This window comes from Engraulis encrasicolus, chromosome 24 (assembly GCF_034702125.1).
Source record: "Engraulis encrasicolus isolate BLACKSEA-1 chromosome 24, IST_EnEncr_1.0, whole genome shotgun sequence".
NCBI lineage: Eukaryota > Metazoa > Chordata > Actinopteri > Clupeiformes > Engraulidae > Engraulis > Engraulis encrasicolus.
In genome coordinates, this window is record NC_085880.1 from 7,295,068 (window position 1) to 7,314,371 (window position 19,304).

Below are 19,304 nucleotides of genomic sequence, written 5' to 3' on the forward strand. Positions count from 1 at the left end.
TCACAGAGCTGAGACAATATGTTTTTTATTGGGTAGCTTTATGCAGCAAAATGTCCATTTCTATTCCAAGATTCTGACTATCACCATTATTTTGTATTTTCATGGGGCTGGTGGCCCCGGTAGACTTCATCCAAATTTCAAAATATTTTACACAGTGTGTTTTTACTGGGTGTAGAACGTTTTTACTATAGGGCCAAGGCAATATCTTTTCATAGGGGGCAACTGATGCACCCTATCCTACACCTTGCACCTTTAATATGTGAGCACTCACTACAACACATCCGTGATGATAAATTGTGTGCGAGTGCATGCACGAGGAAAGATCCTGCTGGGTCACTTGAACTCACAGACAAGTTCATAGCAGGCGTATCACATGCATGATTTGATCTACAGGCAGCTGTAAACTACCTCATACATTGAGTGGGGTGAACTCTGTTCTCATGATAAAGGAAGTACACTTGATTGTAAGGGAAGTACACATGATTCTAAACAGATGATGTCAGTGCCAAAGTCTTGTTCCTCCTCAGGGCTAAACTAGGCATTCTCTCCCGAGCCGCTGTCAGATGTTGGCTAGGCCCAGGACAAAGCTACCCCAAAGCCCCTCTCCCACTTAATACATAGAATGTAACAAGGGGCCAATTCTTGGGCCCCCTTTCTCTCCCTGGCCCCAGGAACAACTGACCATTTTGCCCCCTTGTCAACTTCCCAGGTTCGTTCAAATATAACTGCAGGAAGTTTTAAAACATCCCCAGTAGGAAATGAGAGTTAAGAGTGACTACACCTCTTTGGAACCTGTTCAAGGAAGTGTAGATGATTGCTTGCTCCACTCCCCTATGCAATTGCTATGTTAGACATAATGAAAGCCATTGTGAAATTGCCATTGTTGTCATTGATCAGCAGTGTGTGTTGCTACACGAAATAAAAAAACTTGACATGATCTACATTTAAAGGCTGTATATCTAAAAAAAAAAATAGACTTTTGAATGGAAATGTACATTACATTATCTTCCTTCTGAATTTTCATTCTGTTTTTTTGCCTTTCTTTCTACGTTTTCTACCATTTTTTTTTCTGCCTCTTTCGTTTTCTTCCTGAATGTGAACGTGGCCACCTGTGATGTCTAGGAGGAGTTTTGACGACTCTTGATTGATTCTCATGTTGATTGTTATTCCAGGTGACGACGGTGTTTGCGGACGTGACGGCGGGCGTCAACCTGCGCTCCAAGGCGTTTGCGCCGCTGGAGGCCAAGCACCAGCAGGCGGCGTCGGCCGTGACGGAGGCGGGCAGCGAGTGGCAGCGGCTGCAGCTGCGCGTCCACACCTTCTGCGCCTGCGCGGCCGTGGGGCTGGGGGAGCTGCCCGAAAGGCTCAACCCTCTCGTCAGGCCTCTCATGGAGGCCGCACGCCGTGAGGAGAACACACTGGTGCAGGTGAGTGGAGGAGGGGGGAGTTCAGGAATATTAAAATGGAAAAGGAACTAGGACACATTTCAGCAACTTACTTGGTTGCACTGCCCCATCCCATAGGCTAGTGCAGTGCCAGTTTCGCTTTTGAGAAACTGGGTTCTGGAGTGCGTTTCTCAAAAGCGTTGTTGCTAATTAAGTTAGCAACTTACTTGGTTGCTATGCAATTTCTCATAGTCAGCCTACTAAGTTGCTATTTAGCAACAATGCTGTCCTGGGCTGTTGCAGATGCTGGGCAACCCAGGGTTGTTGGGTTTGAGCTTCGTTCACCTTCATTGCAGGTTCCATCATCAGCTTTTTCGGGCTTGCTGATAGGGAGTGTCGAGCCATATTTTCTCTCAAGGACATTTTTCTGAAGATTTTTTTTTGTTGAAGATTTTCTGCATATTCACGATGGCTGTATTGTAATACTTCCAGTTCCCACACGTCTAGTTTCCTGTGTCCAGCAGATCTTGATCTATGTTGGAATTGAAACAAAATCCTCTCCCTTATCTGTTGCTGTGCTTTCCCCGTCATCCCCTCCCCCTTCCCCTCTCTCGTCCCCTCCCCAGGGTCACGCGGCGACCGCCATCGCCCGTCTGCTGCAGAGGTGCGCTGCCCGCACACCCTGCCCCAACTCCAAGGTGCTGCGCAACCTGTGCTCCTCCCTCTGCGTGGACCCCCTGCTCACGCCCAACTCGGCCTGCCCCGTACCCCCGCCCAGCACCCCAGGACACGGCAACGGCAGCTCCGAGGGAGGCAGAGGTCCGCTCATACGCTTACTTCCTGTTTAAGTAGGGAGGAAAAAATATGCAGCAGTGTATAACTTACCAGCCACTTCCTGGCTGTTCCATTTGTCACTAACCCTTTTGAGGGGGAAATCGCAGTGAAAATGGACTAATCCATGCCCAATAATCATTTGGTTTAAGTACATTCTTGAATTGATATCGCATTGTAATGCCTCCCACTACCACCAAACAGACTTTCTTAACATTAGTGTTAGAGGTTGCATTTCTTTCATACAAGCCTGTTTGTAAATGTGACAATCGTATTTATTTCCATCATCACGTAAATAATAGACTTGCATTCATTTCATGTAGTAGACAATCACTGATGCGAAGATGAATTTCTAGGCAGCTCATCGGAGAAGGATGCACAGCACATGGTGACTAAGACCAAGGGCATCATCACTCTCTACCTGCACCAGAAGGCTGCCTTCGCGGTCACCAGCAAACGGGGCCCTGCACCCCGGCCCCCCAAAAACCTCTCCGGAGACGTGGCCCCCAACCACTCCGTCTCCTTGGAGACAGATGAGGTAAGCCAATCAGAATCTTAAATTGTAGTTGATGTATTTTTATTTATTTTATTTTTTTTCATCAGAACATCATGTTCTGGATTTTTCTGTTTGTGATTTTCCTGGAATTTATCAGCAGTATTGAATTTGTACAGGGCAAGAAGCCAAGCTTGATCCAGCGGAGAGGGGCCGAGTTTTCCCTGACGACAGTTGCCAAGCACTTTGGAGCGGAGTTGACTGCGTCGTTGCCCTTCTTGTGGGAGTTCATGGTTGGCCCACTCAAAGCTGTAGCGGAGGCGGGAGAGGGACTGGGTAAGTGCCACACACACACTAACACTAACACTCACACTAACACTCACACTAACACTCACACTAACACTCACACTCACACTCACACTCACACTCACACTCACACTCACACTCACACTCACACTCACACTCACACTCACACTCTCTCTCTGTCACTCTCTCTCTCTCTCTGTCACTCTCTCTCTCTCTCTGTCACTCTCTCTCTCTCTGTCACTCTCTCTGTCTCTCTCTCTCTCTGTCACTCTCTCTCTCTCTGTCTCTCTCTCTCTCTCTCTCTCTCTCTCTCTCTCTCTCTCTCTCTCTCTCTCTCTCTCTCTCTCTCTCTCTCTCTCTCTCTCTCTCTCTCTCTCTCTCTCCCTCTCTCTCAAAGCCCACCTGCACTCATCACACACACAACCCTCTTATGTTTAGAGCACTGCTTCTCCCAATCAGAGAGTTAGTGCTGCATTAAGGATGGCATCTTCCGTTTGTATGTGATGAATGATGATTAACAGAGGTGGAAAAATCTGGGTCCAGAAAGTCAAAACCCTGACACATTTCTGCTCCAGCCTATTAAAAGGACACTGTGTGAGATTTTCAGTTGTTTATTTCCAGAATTCATGCTGCCCATTCACTAATGTTACCTTTTTCATGAATACTTACCACCAGCATCAAATTCTAAGTATTCATTATGACTGGAAAAATTGCACTTTTCATACATGAAAAGGGGGATCTTCCCCATGGTCCGCCATTTTGAATTTCCAAAAATAGCCATTTTTAGCTGCAAAAATGACTCTACTTGGACCATATTAGAAAATATTTGTTTATTACTTAGTTAACTTTCATGTAAAGATCAAATTTGGCAATAGGCAGCCCAGTTTCAATGAGCAGCATAGTTGCAGTACCTTTTTTGTCCATTTCCTGCACAGTGTCCCTTCAAATCTACCATCTGATCCTAATTACCATATCCTGTAAGCCCGGTTGGTTAGGTAATTAGGGAAATCATCTGTGTTGAGAGTACAGGCAGAAGGAAAACCTAAGCTGAACTTTTAGAAGTTGTTCCCATATGTAAACATTTTTGAAAATGTATTGGTTTTGGCCTTGCGTTTACACATAAACAGAGTTTTAGAATGCGTGTTTCACATTAAAAAATATCCCATATATAGGGGGCTAAAACACTGACTGGTCACAATGGAGGGTTTTTTTTTATTCAGATGTCGCGTTCACATGTAAACGGATAAAAAAATATGCACATGTACTGTAACCAGCACCTTACTCTTGTCAGTCCAGTTGTCCCACCACCTCTGATGAGCTTTGCAGGTGTGTGTTTCATGATCATGCATGTTTTTCATTAGTATGTGCGTTCCTGTTCAGATGGTGCCTCGTTGCTGGAGAAGGGAGACACGGTGGCCCAGGACCTGGTGAACTCCCTGCAGGTGCTGGAGGTGGTGGCAGGGGCCATGGCTACCAGGCTCATCCCCCTGGTGAGTAGTGATGGTGGCATGAGGTAGTGGGGAGTGCTAGAGGTGGTAGCAGGAGCAATGGCCAACTCATACCCCTGTTGAGTATGCAGGGTGGGTTGGCCATCACTAGGGTTTATAGACGTACTCTTACTACCAGACCGGTTTTGCACTTTTCTACATGTACGTTACATTTTCATTCAAACAGGCGTGGCCTGAGGACACGAGTGGCTGGAAAATTAACTCCCTTGCGCATGGTCAGTGGGTGATGGATAACATTTCCGTACTTCACAAAAATATGCTGAAAGAGGATATCCGGTTGTCAGTGTTCAGTGTGTGGCCAAATTAACTGCAGCTGTTTGTCAGCTGTCCTTAATTACCCCCAGCAATTACTGCTGACCAACATTCACACCGTCCTATGACCTGTTCCACACTCCGACCCAGCACTAAGCAGAGTGAACCTGATGAAGCAGTAGCGAAACGCGTTGTTCACCAAATAAACTACCAGCAAAGATACCAGTGTGCGGTGATTCATCTTTCATTTACCAGCACTAAGCTTATTCTAGATAATTGAACCTTTATTGTCCAGCTTGTATGGCTTGTAGGGATGCAAACGATTTACGATTAATCGACTTTAATCGATAAATGCATTAATCGATTAAAAAACATTAATTGCAATTAATCGCCAATTCAACTGTCAAGAGACCCAGGTGAAATGGGCATGAGAAGAGTGTGCGTGAAGATGGGTGTGAATAGTGGAAATATTTGAATCACCCTTGGTCTAAAGAATTTAAACGGAATTCATTTAAATGTAGCATTTCATCTCAGTTTTAAATATACATTTTTAGATTTAGTAGGTTTTTTTTCCCAGAAACATGAACATTTCGGGGGGAAAACGCCGGTCGATAAGGCAACCAACTAACGATTAATGAATTAATCGATAATTTGCATCCCTAATGGCTTGCTCTGTGTGCTTGTGTGTGTTTGGGCAGACATGCATACGTGTACTATACATATGTGTGAATATAAGTCCATAGGACCTACTCTACATGTTTTTGTTTTATGTTACATGTTCTGTAAAGCATCTTTGGGTATTTAGAAAAGCGCTATACAAAATTGATGTATTATTATTACTCTAACCCCCACAGCCTGCTCATGGGAGTGTGAGCATGCATCACGTCCTCTCCCCCAAACCACACATACACCGGTCACCAAGTCTTTGGCATTTTGTCACACCATAGCCTTTGACATGATTTTTTTCATTCTCTTTTATCTTCTGGCAGCTGTCTGTTTCTGCCGTTGAAAATGGCAAATTGAGAGCGTGACATTTAGCGTGGTGTGACCGATGCATTGTCACTTTGATGGACTTGACTTTGTTCTTCCGATGCACATAACGGGCGGAAGTGCATTCTGGCCCGCTGGGTTACTGAGGACATTCTACTGCATTTGTAGGACTCTTTGTTCCTCCGTCGGCAGCAGTCATAATTCCTTTGCGTTGTTCATTCAGAAATATGTACAGCAAGGGCTTTCTTTGCTACTGTAATCTTCTTGCCATTGATTGGCCTGATTTTTTGTTGTTGAATTTCACAAACCATTTAAAGGTTGTTAACTTGATTTTGAACATTCTGGAGGAAAAGAGACCCCAAGTCATCCTCCCTCTTCTAATTCTCTTATTCTTCTTGAATAGTAATGCTGGTAATTATCATGGTCATGATAATGATGATAATGACCATCATAATTCTTCTTCTTCTTTCTCCCCCTCTTTTCCTGTTCTTGTCCTCTTCTCCCTCTCCTCATCTCCCCCTTCCCTCTCTCCTTCTCCCTCACCTCCCTCTGCTACTTCTGTTCTTCCTCCCTCTCTGCCTCTTCTCCTGTTTTCCTCTCCTCTTCTCCATCTCCTGCCATGCTCCTCTCCTCCTCCTCTTTCCTCCTCCCTCTCCTCCTGTCCTGCTCTATCTCCTCCTGTCCTTCTCTCTCTCTCTCTCTCTCTCTCTCTCTCTCTCTCTCTCTCTCTCTCTCTCTCTCTCTCTCTCTCTCTCTCCCCTCCTGTCCCCTCTCCTGTCTCCCGCTTCTCCTGTTTTTCTCTCCTCTTCTCTATATCCAATCCTCCTGTCCTCCTCCCTCCTTTCCTCCTCTCTCCTCCTGTCCTTCACCCTCTCCATCTCATTTTCCTCCTCTCTCCTCCTGTCCTCTTCCCTCTCCTTCTCCTCTCTCCCTCCTCAGCTCCTGGAGCAGCTGGGTCTGCTCTGCGTGTGTCTGCAGCACCCCTACACGGCGGTGCGTCACATGGCGGCGCGCTGCGTGGGCGTCCTCAGCAAGATCGCTACCATGGAGACCATGAGCGTGTTCCTGGAGCGCGTGCTGCCCTGGCTGGGGGCCATCGACAACAGCACCAAGCAGGAGGGCGCCATCGAAGCCCTGGCCTGTATCCTTTCAACACTCTCTCAAAAGTTGTATGGAAGTGAATAAGTCTGTCTGCATGGACTGGACTACTGGTGATATGTTGCGATCTGGAAAACATTGGTTCTCTCTATCCATACATAAATCTGGACGGTGAATACCTAGCATTGTTTCTCGCTTTACGTTTAGGGAGAGAGCATATTGGGGTGTATAACAGCTCCAAGCATTACAAGGAAGTCTGGAAAAACCCTTTTTTTCCACAATTATCTGAAAATTAGTTTAGAAAGTTTCCTTGAGATGGACTCGTCTCGAAAACATTCAAGATTCGATTCGATTTGAGAACCTCAATGTTCTGACACTGGCAGCTTAAAATCTCTCAAAAGAAAGTGAATAAAGAAGCACTCGTCAGATTTCTTTTTTCATTTTTAATCGCCTCACATGTGAGGCGATTAAAAATGAAAAATGGAAAAAGAAATCTGATGAGTGCTTCTTTATTCACTTTCTTTTGAGATTTGAGTTCATTCATTGACTAAGTTAAGCACCCAGTGTAAAGTATAAGAAGACAAGGTGTTGAGCACGCTTCCTGGTCCTTAAACTTAAAACCTCTCACCATGTTATTTATGGCAAGCTAAGTGATAATTGCTGTGTTGACATCCATATACAGTAGTACAGTGATGTGTCGACTGGATTGGTCATTTTTTTTGTTATTTAAAGCAAGATTTGGTTAAAATTAGAGATGTACAGGATCCAAGATCCGGTTCCGGATCCGGCAGGATAATAGGGTTTTTTCAGACTATCCGGATCCGGTTCCAGGATCCAGGATCCGGTAGCCGAGGCTTTTAAGTCAAAATAGTTTGAGCCAACGTGATAAAAAGGGCCCACATGTGTGAGTAGGCTATGTGTTTCAACCCTTTCGTAGGATCCGGTATCCGGTTCCGGATCTGGCAGGATCTTAAGCAGTGGATCCGGTATCCGGCAGGATCCTAAAAATCAGGATCCGGTGCATCTCTAGTTAAAATACCTGGTGGGCTATTTGCTGGTGTGTATCCCTTGTTGTGTGTATGTGTCTTGGTCCTTGACTGGATATGTCCCAGGTGTGATGGAGCAGCTGGATGTGGACATCGTGCCCTACATCGTGCTGCTGGTGGTACCCGTGCTCGGGCGCATGAGTGACCCCAGCGACAGCGTCCGCTTCATGGCCACGCAGTGCTTCGCCACCCTCATCAGACTACTGCCACTGGAGGTGAGGAGACACACACACACACACACACACACACACACACACACACACACACACACACACACACACACACACACACACACACACACACACACACACACACACACAGTGTCACCCTCATCAGACTACTGCCACTGGAGGTGAGGACACACACACACACACACACACACACACACACACACACACACACACACACACACACACACACACACACACACACACACACACACACACACACACACAGTGTCACCCTCATCAGACTACTGCCACTGGAGGTGAGGACACACACACAGAACACACACACACACACACACACACACACACACACACACACACACACACACACACACACACACACACACACACACACACACAGTGTCACCCTCATCAGACTACTGCCACTGGAGGTGAGGGCACACGCACACACACACGCACACACACACACACACACACACACACACACATACACACACACACACACACACACACACACACACACACGATCCCACAGTGTCACCCTTATCAGACTACTGCCACTGGAGGTGAGGAGACACACACACACACACACACACACACCACACAAAGATCCAACAGCGTCACCCTTATCAGACTTCTGCCACTGTACGTGAGGAGACCCACACGTACGTACGCACACACACAACCCCACAGTACCACTTCCTACTACCACTGGACGTGAGGATGTGCACACACACACACACACACACACACACACACACACACACACACACACACACACACACACACACACACACACACACACACACACACACACAGCCAGACAGTTCTTCTCTTATCAGGCTACTGCCATTTTCACTCGTCATGCAAACACACAGTTGACCTGGAAGCTGCCATGCAAAGATCATATACATGGAAATTACAGAGGAAGCGACACTCGTATACATGGAAATGACATGGAGGAAGCCAGACTCGTGTACATGAAAATGATATGGAGGAAGCGGAGTGGGTCAATGGCACCCCACACAGAGACCTGATTACTGATATGTCAGTGGTATTTCTGATCTTATACACTTGTTGCATATGTTTTTGTTTGACCCATTGATGCATGAAGCACCTGCAAAAAACTGCCGAATCCTTAAGCCCTTTTTGGGAAAGTTGACCTCAGCCTTTAAAAACCTAAATATCTTAGCCTCTGATGCACATAAAAACATGAAGTAGTTGACATGAGTTGCATGTAAACCCTAAGACCCTCATCATTGCATTAGAAAATCTTCATTCAGCATTTTCATTAAAAAAGTTAAAATCTCAAGAGCCTCAATGCAGCGTATATGTGTCTCCAGGCAGCAAAGGTCAAACAACATACACGAGTCATCAGGCTAAAATGGGTTAATGAGCGCATGATGTGCACTGTCATTGCAGGCTGGCATATTTTGCTTTGTTTAGTTGAGGTGAATAAAAAATAAAAAATACCAACAATAGTTTGGTTACATATGCTACATAGTAACAGTAATAATAGTACAGAGCAATATGTGCCTTGGGCACAAAAATAGCCAAAAATTAGTTGGCATGATTGATACGTCTAACAGTTGACGGATTTTGTGTGTGCGTGTGCGTTGCGGTGCTCACATCATCTTATGGGTTGTATTTTTCCACCCCATAAATGTACAGTCCAATGTTTGACCTGCATGTAGAATCAGTCTCTCTGTGACGTCTGCCATGCCAGTCTAACGGCTATGCATGTAGAAGCCACCCACCAACCCTGCTGTGACTTAAACACATTTAATTTCCATGGGCTAGAGTGAACAGTGTTTTCTTTAGCAAATCTTATTCTTAGCATTAATGATTCACTAACAAAGTGTCCCTTCTTACGTAGTCGGTGACATGTCTTATTTGCATTAGTTTGCGTGCGTGAAGGGTACAGGCACACACACACTCACACACACACTCACACACACACTCACACACACACTCACACACACACTCACACACACTCACACACACACACACACACACACACACACACACACACACACACACACACACACACACACACACACACACACACACACACACACACACACACACACACACACACAGCATTGTTTTGTTTGGGTAATTATGCAGAGGAGATGGGCCATTAGCTGGTCCATTGCACAGTCAAATATAACACATTGTGTACACAAATGAGGCACAAGTATTTGCGAGTCGACGCCACTGACCTGAACCAACTGTCTATTCATTTAGAGGTCAGCTTCTTTAAAGAAATGATTGTTTAGGGTTGCTTTAATAATTTATTTTAATGTATTTATTTTCACTGAATGATGTCAATTGGCTATTTCAGCCTGTGTCCAGCAGGGGGCAGGATAATCACTCTTGACTGCAGATCTGCACAGGCTTTCGGGTTACCTCATACACATGCGCATCTCTGATTTCATTTCAGCTATCAAAAATTCATGGCTTCATTACATGCGGCTTCAGATAGGGCAGTGCCGGCATATCGATATCTGATGCGCAGCGAGCACACACCCACGCTATTCATTTTATGGCCTTGGGGAATTGAGTTTGTCTACACTTTCTCTGCGGTCAGCCATTTTTTTTATGGTCAGTTACTCTTCCGCTGGTCTGGTCGTTTAAAAACGACTTGTCTGATGACTGCGTTTTAAAGCCGGGAGATGATGGTCATGGAATTTGCTTTTATATTCATTTTCCATCGTATTGCAGATGCTCTTTGCCTTTAACTTTTGAGAAGCTGCAAGGTGAAATTTTACACGGAACCGGAATAAAGAGTTGTTAGAAACGGTGTGGATTCAGGTAATTTAGTATTTCGGGTATTTTCTCCAATCCGATGTAGGTCATGCATCAGATGGAGATTTTTCTTTGCTGGCATACAACACCTTCAACAGCACTCAGCTATACACAAAAAATAAAGTTTGCTCTCTACTCCAACCACTTTGATTCAGAGAGTCATAAAGTAGACAAGTGTGAAAAAACACTTTTCTCATCAACTCATTTGAAATCTTATATAATACAACTTTATCTTGGCAGTTCTTTTAAAGGTGTACTGTATGTTTTATGAATGTGTGTCTCCAGGCTGGGATCCCAGACCCACCTACCATGTCGGACGAGCTGATTCGCCAGAAGGCTCGTGAGAGGCGCTTCCTAGAGCAGCTATTGGACAGCAGGAAGCTGGAGAACTACAAAATCCCCGTGCCCATCAAGGCCGAACTCAGGAAGTACCAGCAGGTGAGTTTGAGCAAGGGAGGAAGTGAGAGGAAGACGGTCCTTAAATGTCATTATTTTTCAGGGCACGCACATCCAAAACAGCAGGTGGCAAGAAAACGTTTGCCACTTCGCTTGAAAAGGGCACAGTATATTATAGGGAGAGCAACGGTTCAACCATAGATTTTCCAGAAAGATGGTCAATGATGTGTCATTGATTTTTTTGTTTTATACAAAAAGCACAGACATCAGCACACTTCAGGTCTCTTTAGTGCAAAGCTTCACTTGACTTGCAAGCTTTAAGTCCTAGGCCTTTAAAAAAAAAAAAAATTATGAAGAAAAAAAAAATCTTGTCCAATCAGCATTGCTTAATGGCAGTCACGTTTATAAGCCAGTGACTTCCTAATGTACTTGTCTGTTTGCGTGCATGTGGTCTGGGGAGTTGGCATTTGATGAGAACCAGTAAACTTCAGAGCAATTTTGGTATGAGGATGTACACTAATGTTACACACTGTATCTCACTGACTAACAAGGAAGCTGCTATCTGATCTTAGGATGGTATCACTGTTATTTTGCTTCGCACAATGAAGCTAGCGTTACATGAACATTGTCTGCTAGGAATAATTGCCAAAACTGAGGCCCAATGTCGAATTTATTTGACATTCTTGTGTGCGTGTGTGTGTGCGTGCATGTGTGTGTGCGTGCATGTGTGTGTGCGTGCATGTGTGCGTGCATGTGTGTGTGCGTGCATGTGTGCGTGCATGTGTGTGTGCGTGCATGTGTGTGTGCGTGCATGTGTGTACGCACCTACTTTTAACAAAAGGTGATGTAACCCATGCGTGTATCATGAGCCAATACACACGCACACGCACGCACACATTCCACACATACCTCTGAAACATTATTTCCACTCACCCATTGTCTTGATAAAGACAAATAAGTTCTGCATCAATTCTCATATTGCTATGATGAAAAAGAAAATGACACACACAGACACACACACACACACACAGACACACACACACAGACACACACACACACAGACACACACACACAGACACACACACACATAGACACACACACACAGACACACACACACGCACACATCAAATGTATTGTCTTCCCCCTTGCCCTGGGGTGTTAATGCTGACGCGATGAGGCATCCGTTGGCGACTCGCCTCTCTTCTTCAAAACATTTCAATTACGAGTGCAGCAGCGACTCAGCACTTTCCTAAGGCCCCGCGGTCCACCCCTACTTTTATCTGTCAGCATCACAAATAGGTCCTGCCTCCCAGCAACAGGGCTACGGGGGGGGTGGGGAGAGGATGGAAGGATGGAGCGAAGGAGGTGCAGAGAGAGAGAGAGAGAGAGAGAGAGAGAGAGAGAGAGAGAGAGAGAGAGAGAGAGAGAGAGAGAGAGAGAGAGAGAGAGGAGAGAGAGAGAGAGAGAGAGAGAGAGAGAGAGAGAGAGAGAGAGAGAGAGAGAGAGAGAGAGAGAGAGAGAGAGAGAGAGAGAGAGAGAGAGAGAGAGAGAGAGAGAGAGAGAGAGAGAGAGAGAGAGAGAGAGAGAGAGAGAGAGAGAGAGAGAGATGCTGACAACAGATTGCATTTTGACATGACAAATTTAGAAAATGGCAGGAAAAGTATTGCCCCCCTACCTTGCCCAGCTCCAGAGGAGGTGTCTGTGTCCGTCCTCTCCAGTCAATGACCTGCTGTAGTGTAGCATCTATCGGCCTAATGCGAACACCCACGCAGCAATCAGCTAAAACCCACCCAGGGGTCACCAGGCAGGGAGTATAGGAACGATGCCAGAGCAGAGACACACACACACACACACACACCTTTTTAGAAGTGATGCATGGGATTTGTTATTCAAGAAATGTTGCAAGGGGAGAGAAAATGAAAACTTTTTGGAAGATTAATGGATCAGCTTTTTCTTTTTTTTTCTAGAAAGTTTTCGGTTTTAAAGTTTTGGAAATTTTTGGAACAGTCATGCAGAGAGGGGGATGAGCGTTCTTTATCTACCAAGGACATGCGGCGTAGGCTGACTTAAAAAGGCTGGAACCGGGGACACCTTGCCAGTAGGATGCACTGTAAATGCGTGCGTCTGTGTGTGAGACTGGGAAAAACAAAAAGCAGCACATCCTTGTGTTTTGAAGACACAGACACACACACACCTTAATATCTTTGTGGGGCCCTCCCATTGACCTCCATTAACCCAAACAATAACTAAAGAGTACTAAACTGTGCCCAAACCAAAATAATCCCCAACCTTAACCTGTCAGTGAGGAAATGTTTAACACTTTTACTTTGACCAGTAACCGCAAATCTACCCCAGCAAAATGGGTGAAAACATGTGGTGTCCAGGATTTGGGCCCCACCTTGATGAACTGCTCCAATAGCAGTGGCCTCACAATGATAGATTGGTGCACCCATCGACTCTGCCTTTTTCTTCATTTATCTCTCCTTCAGGATGGTGTGAACTGGCTGTCCTTCCTGAATAAGTACAAGCTGCACGGCATCCTGTGTGACGACATGGGCCTGGGCAAGACCCTGCAGTCCATCTGCATCCTAGCAGGAGACCACTACCTCAGGTGAGAACCACCACCACCACTACTTTAGTCAGGTGTGATGTATACATTTTATGTTACGGTTGTAGTTTGTATTTTATCATCCCTTTGCTGGTGCATATTCTTCTCCTTGCCTGTGTGGGTAACATTTACTAATGTTGTCTGTCTGTCTGTCTGTCTGTCTGTCTGTCTGTCTGTCTGTCTGTCTGTCTGTCTGTCTGTCTCTCTCTGTCTGTCTCTCTCTGTCTGTCTCTCTCTGTCTGTCTGTCTCTCTCTCGTGTAGGGCTCAGGAGTATGCCAAGTCTAAGGCTGCGGACTCTGCTCCGCTGCCCTCCATCGTGGTGTGCCCCCCCACGCTGACGGGCCACTGGGTGGACGAGGTGGGCAAGTTCTGCACCAAGGAGTACCTGAACCCGCTGCACTACACTGGACCGCCCACCGAGCGAGCACGGTCAGTATCCCAGGCCCACCTCTGTCACTCCTATCAGCCAGTCAACGCTGTGCTATACAACTCATGTTCTGATGGGAAAAACAGCTAAATTTCCAGAAGTTTCCAGAAAATGAATTATATGCAAGACGAGGCGAGTTTATTTGTGTAGCGCCTATGGAATCTTCTTTCCAGGTGATCTCCATTAGGCTGCCGCTGTGTTTGAAAACAAATCATACGCAAACACTCGGAGCAAAGCAAGAAGTTTTACGACATACTTGCCAACTCAGTCGTGTGCACATCAGTCTACAAGGCACTGCGACCTACACTTAAGATTTTTCTTGAAGTGAATTTCATTAGGTGTATACAAAACATCTATCCATTGTTTAGTCCTACATGGATCACAGGGGTGCGTTTCTCGACAATGTCGTTGCTAACTAATATAGCAACTTACTTGATTGCAATGCAATTTCCCATTGGAAGCCTTGTAAGTTGCTAACTGGTCTTGTAAAGAGGAGTGGAATCATGGTAATGATGCTACACCATGGTAATGATGGATCATGGTAATTATTATTATAGCAATGTTGAGAGGTGGGTTTTTTTGAGTAAACGGCGAAATTGGTGGCGATCCCATCTGCAAGAGGCTACCTCTCTATGTAGACTCAGCTGATTAGTCAATGTGGAGCTTGGTGTCGACACCCAAGATGACCCACAGATATTATCCTTGATGCGTATCCAGACTTGATATCATAATTCTCCCTGCCCTGTCCTGCCCTGCCCTGCCCTGCCCTTGTCAAGTTACAGCTGCCTGACGGCTGATTTGGAATCGGCAAAGGAACGTTCAGGTTGATTCTTGCCCAATGAAAGCTTGCAGCAGATCTTCTGACTTTGTCTGCCGTTTACGGTTAGAAAGACAATGAATGCATCACACCTGTACACAGGATCGGATGAGATTTTTTAAAGTTGGTTGGAAGCACAAATCGTAACAATCATAACAGGTGAACATTTTGAAAGCACCACCACTCACATCTTTATGTAGTGACTTCTAACATGACGGTTTAGAATGGCCTTGTGCCGTCAATGATATGAAACGTTTGATTGAGCTGTGATTGCGTTAGCAATGGAATGATGGATCGAATCGCAATAAATCAGATCAGTCACTGAAACACTCCCAACAAATCTGCTGCCACTGAATACTAAAACTACTGCTGGGTATTGGGGTGAAGTTGGTAGTTCTCTAGCTATTTGAATGGTGACTCATGACTGGCTTGGTCCTTGCTCTTTTCTCCAAACGTGCGCCAACTTTAGCTGCCTGTCTGTTTTTATCTATTCCACACATACCTCTGAAACATTCTTTCCACTCACCCATTGTCTTGCTAATGACAAAAGTTCTGCATCAATTCTCATGTTGCTATGGTGAAAAAAAAATGCCAACTACACGCACGCACACGCACACACACACACACACACACACACACACACACACACACACACACACACACACACACACACGCACGCACACGCACACACACACACTGTGACACCCTGTGCTTTCGTCAAGTGTTACGGTGAAAGCTGACCTAACACTCTCCACCGCTCGACAGGTTACAACACCAGGTGAAGAAGCACAACCTGGTAGTAGCGTCTTACGATGTTGTGAGGAATGACATCGACTTCTTCAGGTAATGCAGCTTGCTTCCCTGCTTTTAATTTTTTTCTTAAATACTGTACCACCAATAAAAAGGTAGTTAAGGTTGAGGACTCTCTTTTTTTTTCTTTTTTAAAATATATTTTATAATGCATATATCCTACTTACAGTGAGTGAGGAGTGACGTTAAATAAAGGGTAGAGAGAGCTGGGGGTGGGATTGGGAAATGACCCAGGTCGGATTTGAATGGGAAAAGTAGGCCGATCATGGGACGGTGCATTAGTGCTGAATCTAAATGTGTTCAACTTCCTCCTTTGCAGGAATATAAAGTTCAACTACTGCATCCTGGACGAGGGCCACGTGATCAAGAACGGCAAGACCAAGCTCTCCAAGGCCATCAAGCAGATCGCCGCCAACTTCCGCGTCATCCTGTCTGGAACGCCCATCCAGGTGAGAACACTTTCAGCTCCTCTGGTGGATGTTGTTGCTTGGCAACACCACGTCAAGCCCTGCAGAGTTGTGCCATGAGATTCTAAAAAGAAAAATGTCTGTTCATTGCTCACCAGTGATGGGCAAAATTGTTTCCGCAGTTACAAACTCGTACCACATATTCCAAATGGCCTCTTTTTGCCTGTCCAGTTCAACCAGGCGATGATTCAACCAGCCAATAACCTGGCTGAAAAGTCATTTGGAATATACTGGATTCTAACTAATGAATACATTTTGCCCATCATTGTTGCTGACTCATGTGATATTAGAACCACCCCCTTCCAGTCCGAACAGACTCTCGTACTCGTTGTGAGATGAGATGTGATTCAGCATATTTTTGGACATTTAAGCACAAAACTGATTTTGAGGACAGAAAGCGTACATTTCCATGTGCGTTTGTCTTAAGGCGTTTGCGTAAATGAGGTCAGACCAGTAGCTGCTTTGTAGAATCCAACATCATGGCGCATGTGCAATGTTCTGGATTCCTTATTTCCGAATTTTCAGAATATAATCAAATATATTGTGTCAGTGCTTTCCAATCTGGCTCTTAACATTTAAAAAAAAAACACAGCACCTATTCATATCTAAACTAAGCCTTCGAGTCGGTTCCTTTCAAAAGCCTGTCAAGACACTTCCAGAGCCCCTGGCTGTGGATGTGCAAGTGTGTGCCATTGTCTGTCTTGGCAGCTGCCATCATTCTTGATACAGCTTGTACCATTTAGATCACAAGGACCATGAAAGCGCATTACTAATATTTGTTTTATTAATATATACGACTGTTCATGGTTCATGCTCGTTCATCAATTACAATGAAGCAGAGGAGCACAAGTACAAATGTGATGGCTGGGAGATCAACAGTTGGAACGATTGCAAAAAAACCCTTTTTCTTTTTCACATTTTCTGTTTTTTGCCGTTGTATAGAATTTGAAGCCGTATCAAGTGCTGCAGCTGAGAAAGATTAATGTTGATAACGGATAATCTGAATAAGATTCCTGAATAAGACCCACCCCCCAATTCTCTCTCTCTCTGCCTCTCTCTCTCTCTCTCTGTCTCTGTCCTCCCTCTTTTAATCCCTCCATGCCCAGATAGGTAATTAAAGTACATGGTCCCTTTTGTGCTCATCTCTGCAATCAAACATATAGCCCCTAGCTTGATTACCCACCCAACCTGTGTTTCTTTTTTTGCTTTGTTCACAGTACCGGATCAATATCATTAACGAGCATTAAAGCCTGATAATGAATCTCTGTTCCACTCGGCAGGCCAGTGCAGGTCATTGACGTTTTCACTCAACGTCAGCTGCTAGAGTGAAAAAGATAAGGGAGGAAGGGAGGGGGTGTGCTGGTATTGTAGCCTGATTTATCATCGACTTTCAAATCTCTTCGAGACTTGGTCTGACCAAGAGCATAGCAATCAACATTTCCCAAACGTCATTTCCCAAATGGCCTCCCTTGGTTTGCTAATGATTGTTTGCTTCCCAACTAAGTGGGAGGAGTTCCCGTATTTGCGGGAACTCAGAAAGTACTTGCATTGACTCTTGACCTGACTGGTAGCAACACTGATGTTGCGTCACTAGGAGGGCACGGCCTGGCTACTGGCATTGTAACTGTTGCTTAGACTCCGTTTACATTCATTCATTCCACCATTGCGTCGTGTCGGCGCCTTGCAAACTATTTACTTTTCACACAGTTCAGTGTCTCCCTCAGATTTTTTGGAAACTATGGGGACAGCCTCCCTGGCGAGGAGGAATCTCCTCAAAATTGCTGCTTAGTCACCAAATCAGAGTGATGACTGTAATGGTGAATATAATTATTTGGATGTATGTAGCTCTGAAAGCGGACAGTCATTGACATTTTCACTGCGAGACTGAAAGAGGGGGAGAAGGAGGGAGCGTGCTACTGTGCCAGCAGCATCGCTTCAAACTGCAGCTTTAGTCATGAAGATGATGGTGGTAGTAATGATAATTTGCATATAGCTTGCTATGAAACCGACGGGTGCATGCCATTGACATTTTCACTTCACTTCACTGCAAGACTGAAAGAGTGGTATGGGAGATGGGAGGGAGAGGGAGCAAGGGAGTATGCTAGCATAGCCTCAAACTACTGCTTAGTCATGATGATGAGGATGATGTGGTGGTGATTATTTGGACGTAGGTAGCCATGAAACTGGCCAGACTGCGTGTCATGACATTTTCGCTCATCTTCACTGCGAGACTGAAGGAGGGAGGGAGAGCAAGCGTTGGCATCTACTCGAGTCACAATGATCAGGATGATGATTTATATTTGGACTTAGATCTGAAATCTGCCTGGGAGGAACAGGTTGATTGCTATCGTTTTTAGTGTTTTTCTCTCTCTAGTGTTTTTACTCTTTCTCTCAAGCTGACTGTGGATGGTTGTTGGCAGATGTGAGGTGCAGGGGTGATAGCAGTCCGGCGCCGCGCCGGAAATCCGGCGTAGCGTGGCTGTAGAAAAAAATAAAATAATAATTTCCCCAAAATTAATAAAATAATAAACTATCGCGTAGGCCTTCATTAATGTATGGTGAAAATAAATGAGCGCGCAACAGCCTGTTGTAAGAGACGCGAAAGGAACCCAAATGAGCAGCAGCCCATAATTGCATTATCCCGACATCTTACTGAAAAATGTATCAATTTGTTACGTCTTGCTCTTGAGTCACTCACCACATCACTGGCGGCAGTCTTCTAGTTCTAGTGAAAGGAGAAGTAGATTGGCTGTCAGTATGCACAGTAAAGAGAGTTCTAGGCCCCTACTGGTTACCCTTCTCAGATATTTTCACTGTCGACGGAGGCAAATCCAAAAATGGCATCTCGTTATACTGAAGAAACGGAAGAAAGT

The 19,304-nt window shown here is 45.2% G+C and overlaps 1 protein-coding gene across 2 annotated transcripts in view; it reads left to right on the forward strand.

The window, feature by feature from the left end:
* Positions 1-19,304, forward strand: part of btaf1 (BTAF1 RNA polymerase II, B-TFIID transcription factor-associated) — a 64,476-nt gene that overhangs the window by 34,740 nt on the left and 10,432 nt on the right. For both annotated transcript variants that reach the window (XM_063191474.1, XM_063191475.1), the window contains exons 20-31: positions 1,173-1,427; positions 2,012-2,204; positions 2,573-2,754; positions 2,889-3,045; positions 4,396-4,505; positions 6,705-6,906; positions 7,976-8,124; positions 11,191-11,343; positions 13,791-13,912; positions 14,172-14,339; positions 15,920-15,997; positions 16,284-16,413. In XM_063191474.1, the coding sequence (XP_063047544.1) occupies positions 1,173-1,427; positions 2,012-2,204; positions 2,573-2,754; positions 2,889-3,045; positions 4,396-4,505; positions 6,705-6,906; positions 7,976-8,124; positions 11,191-11,343; positions 13,791-13,912; positions 14,172-14,339; positions 15,920-15,997; positions 16,284-16,413 (1,899 nt within the window). The remainder of the gene's footprint in view (positions 1-1,172; positions 1,428-2,011; positions 2,205-2,572; positions 2,755-2,888; positions 3,046-4,395; positions 4,506-6,704; positions 6,907-7,975; positions 8,125-11,190; positions 11,344-13,790; positions 13,913-14,171; positions 14,340-15,919; positions 15,998-16,283; positions 16,414-19,304) is intronic.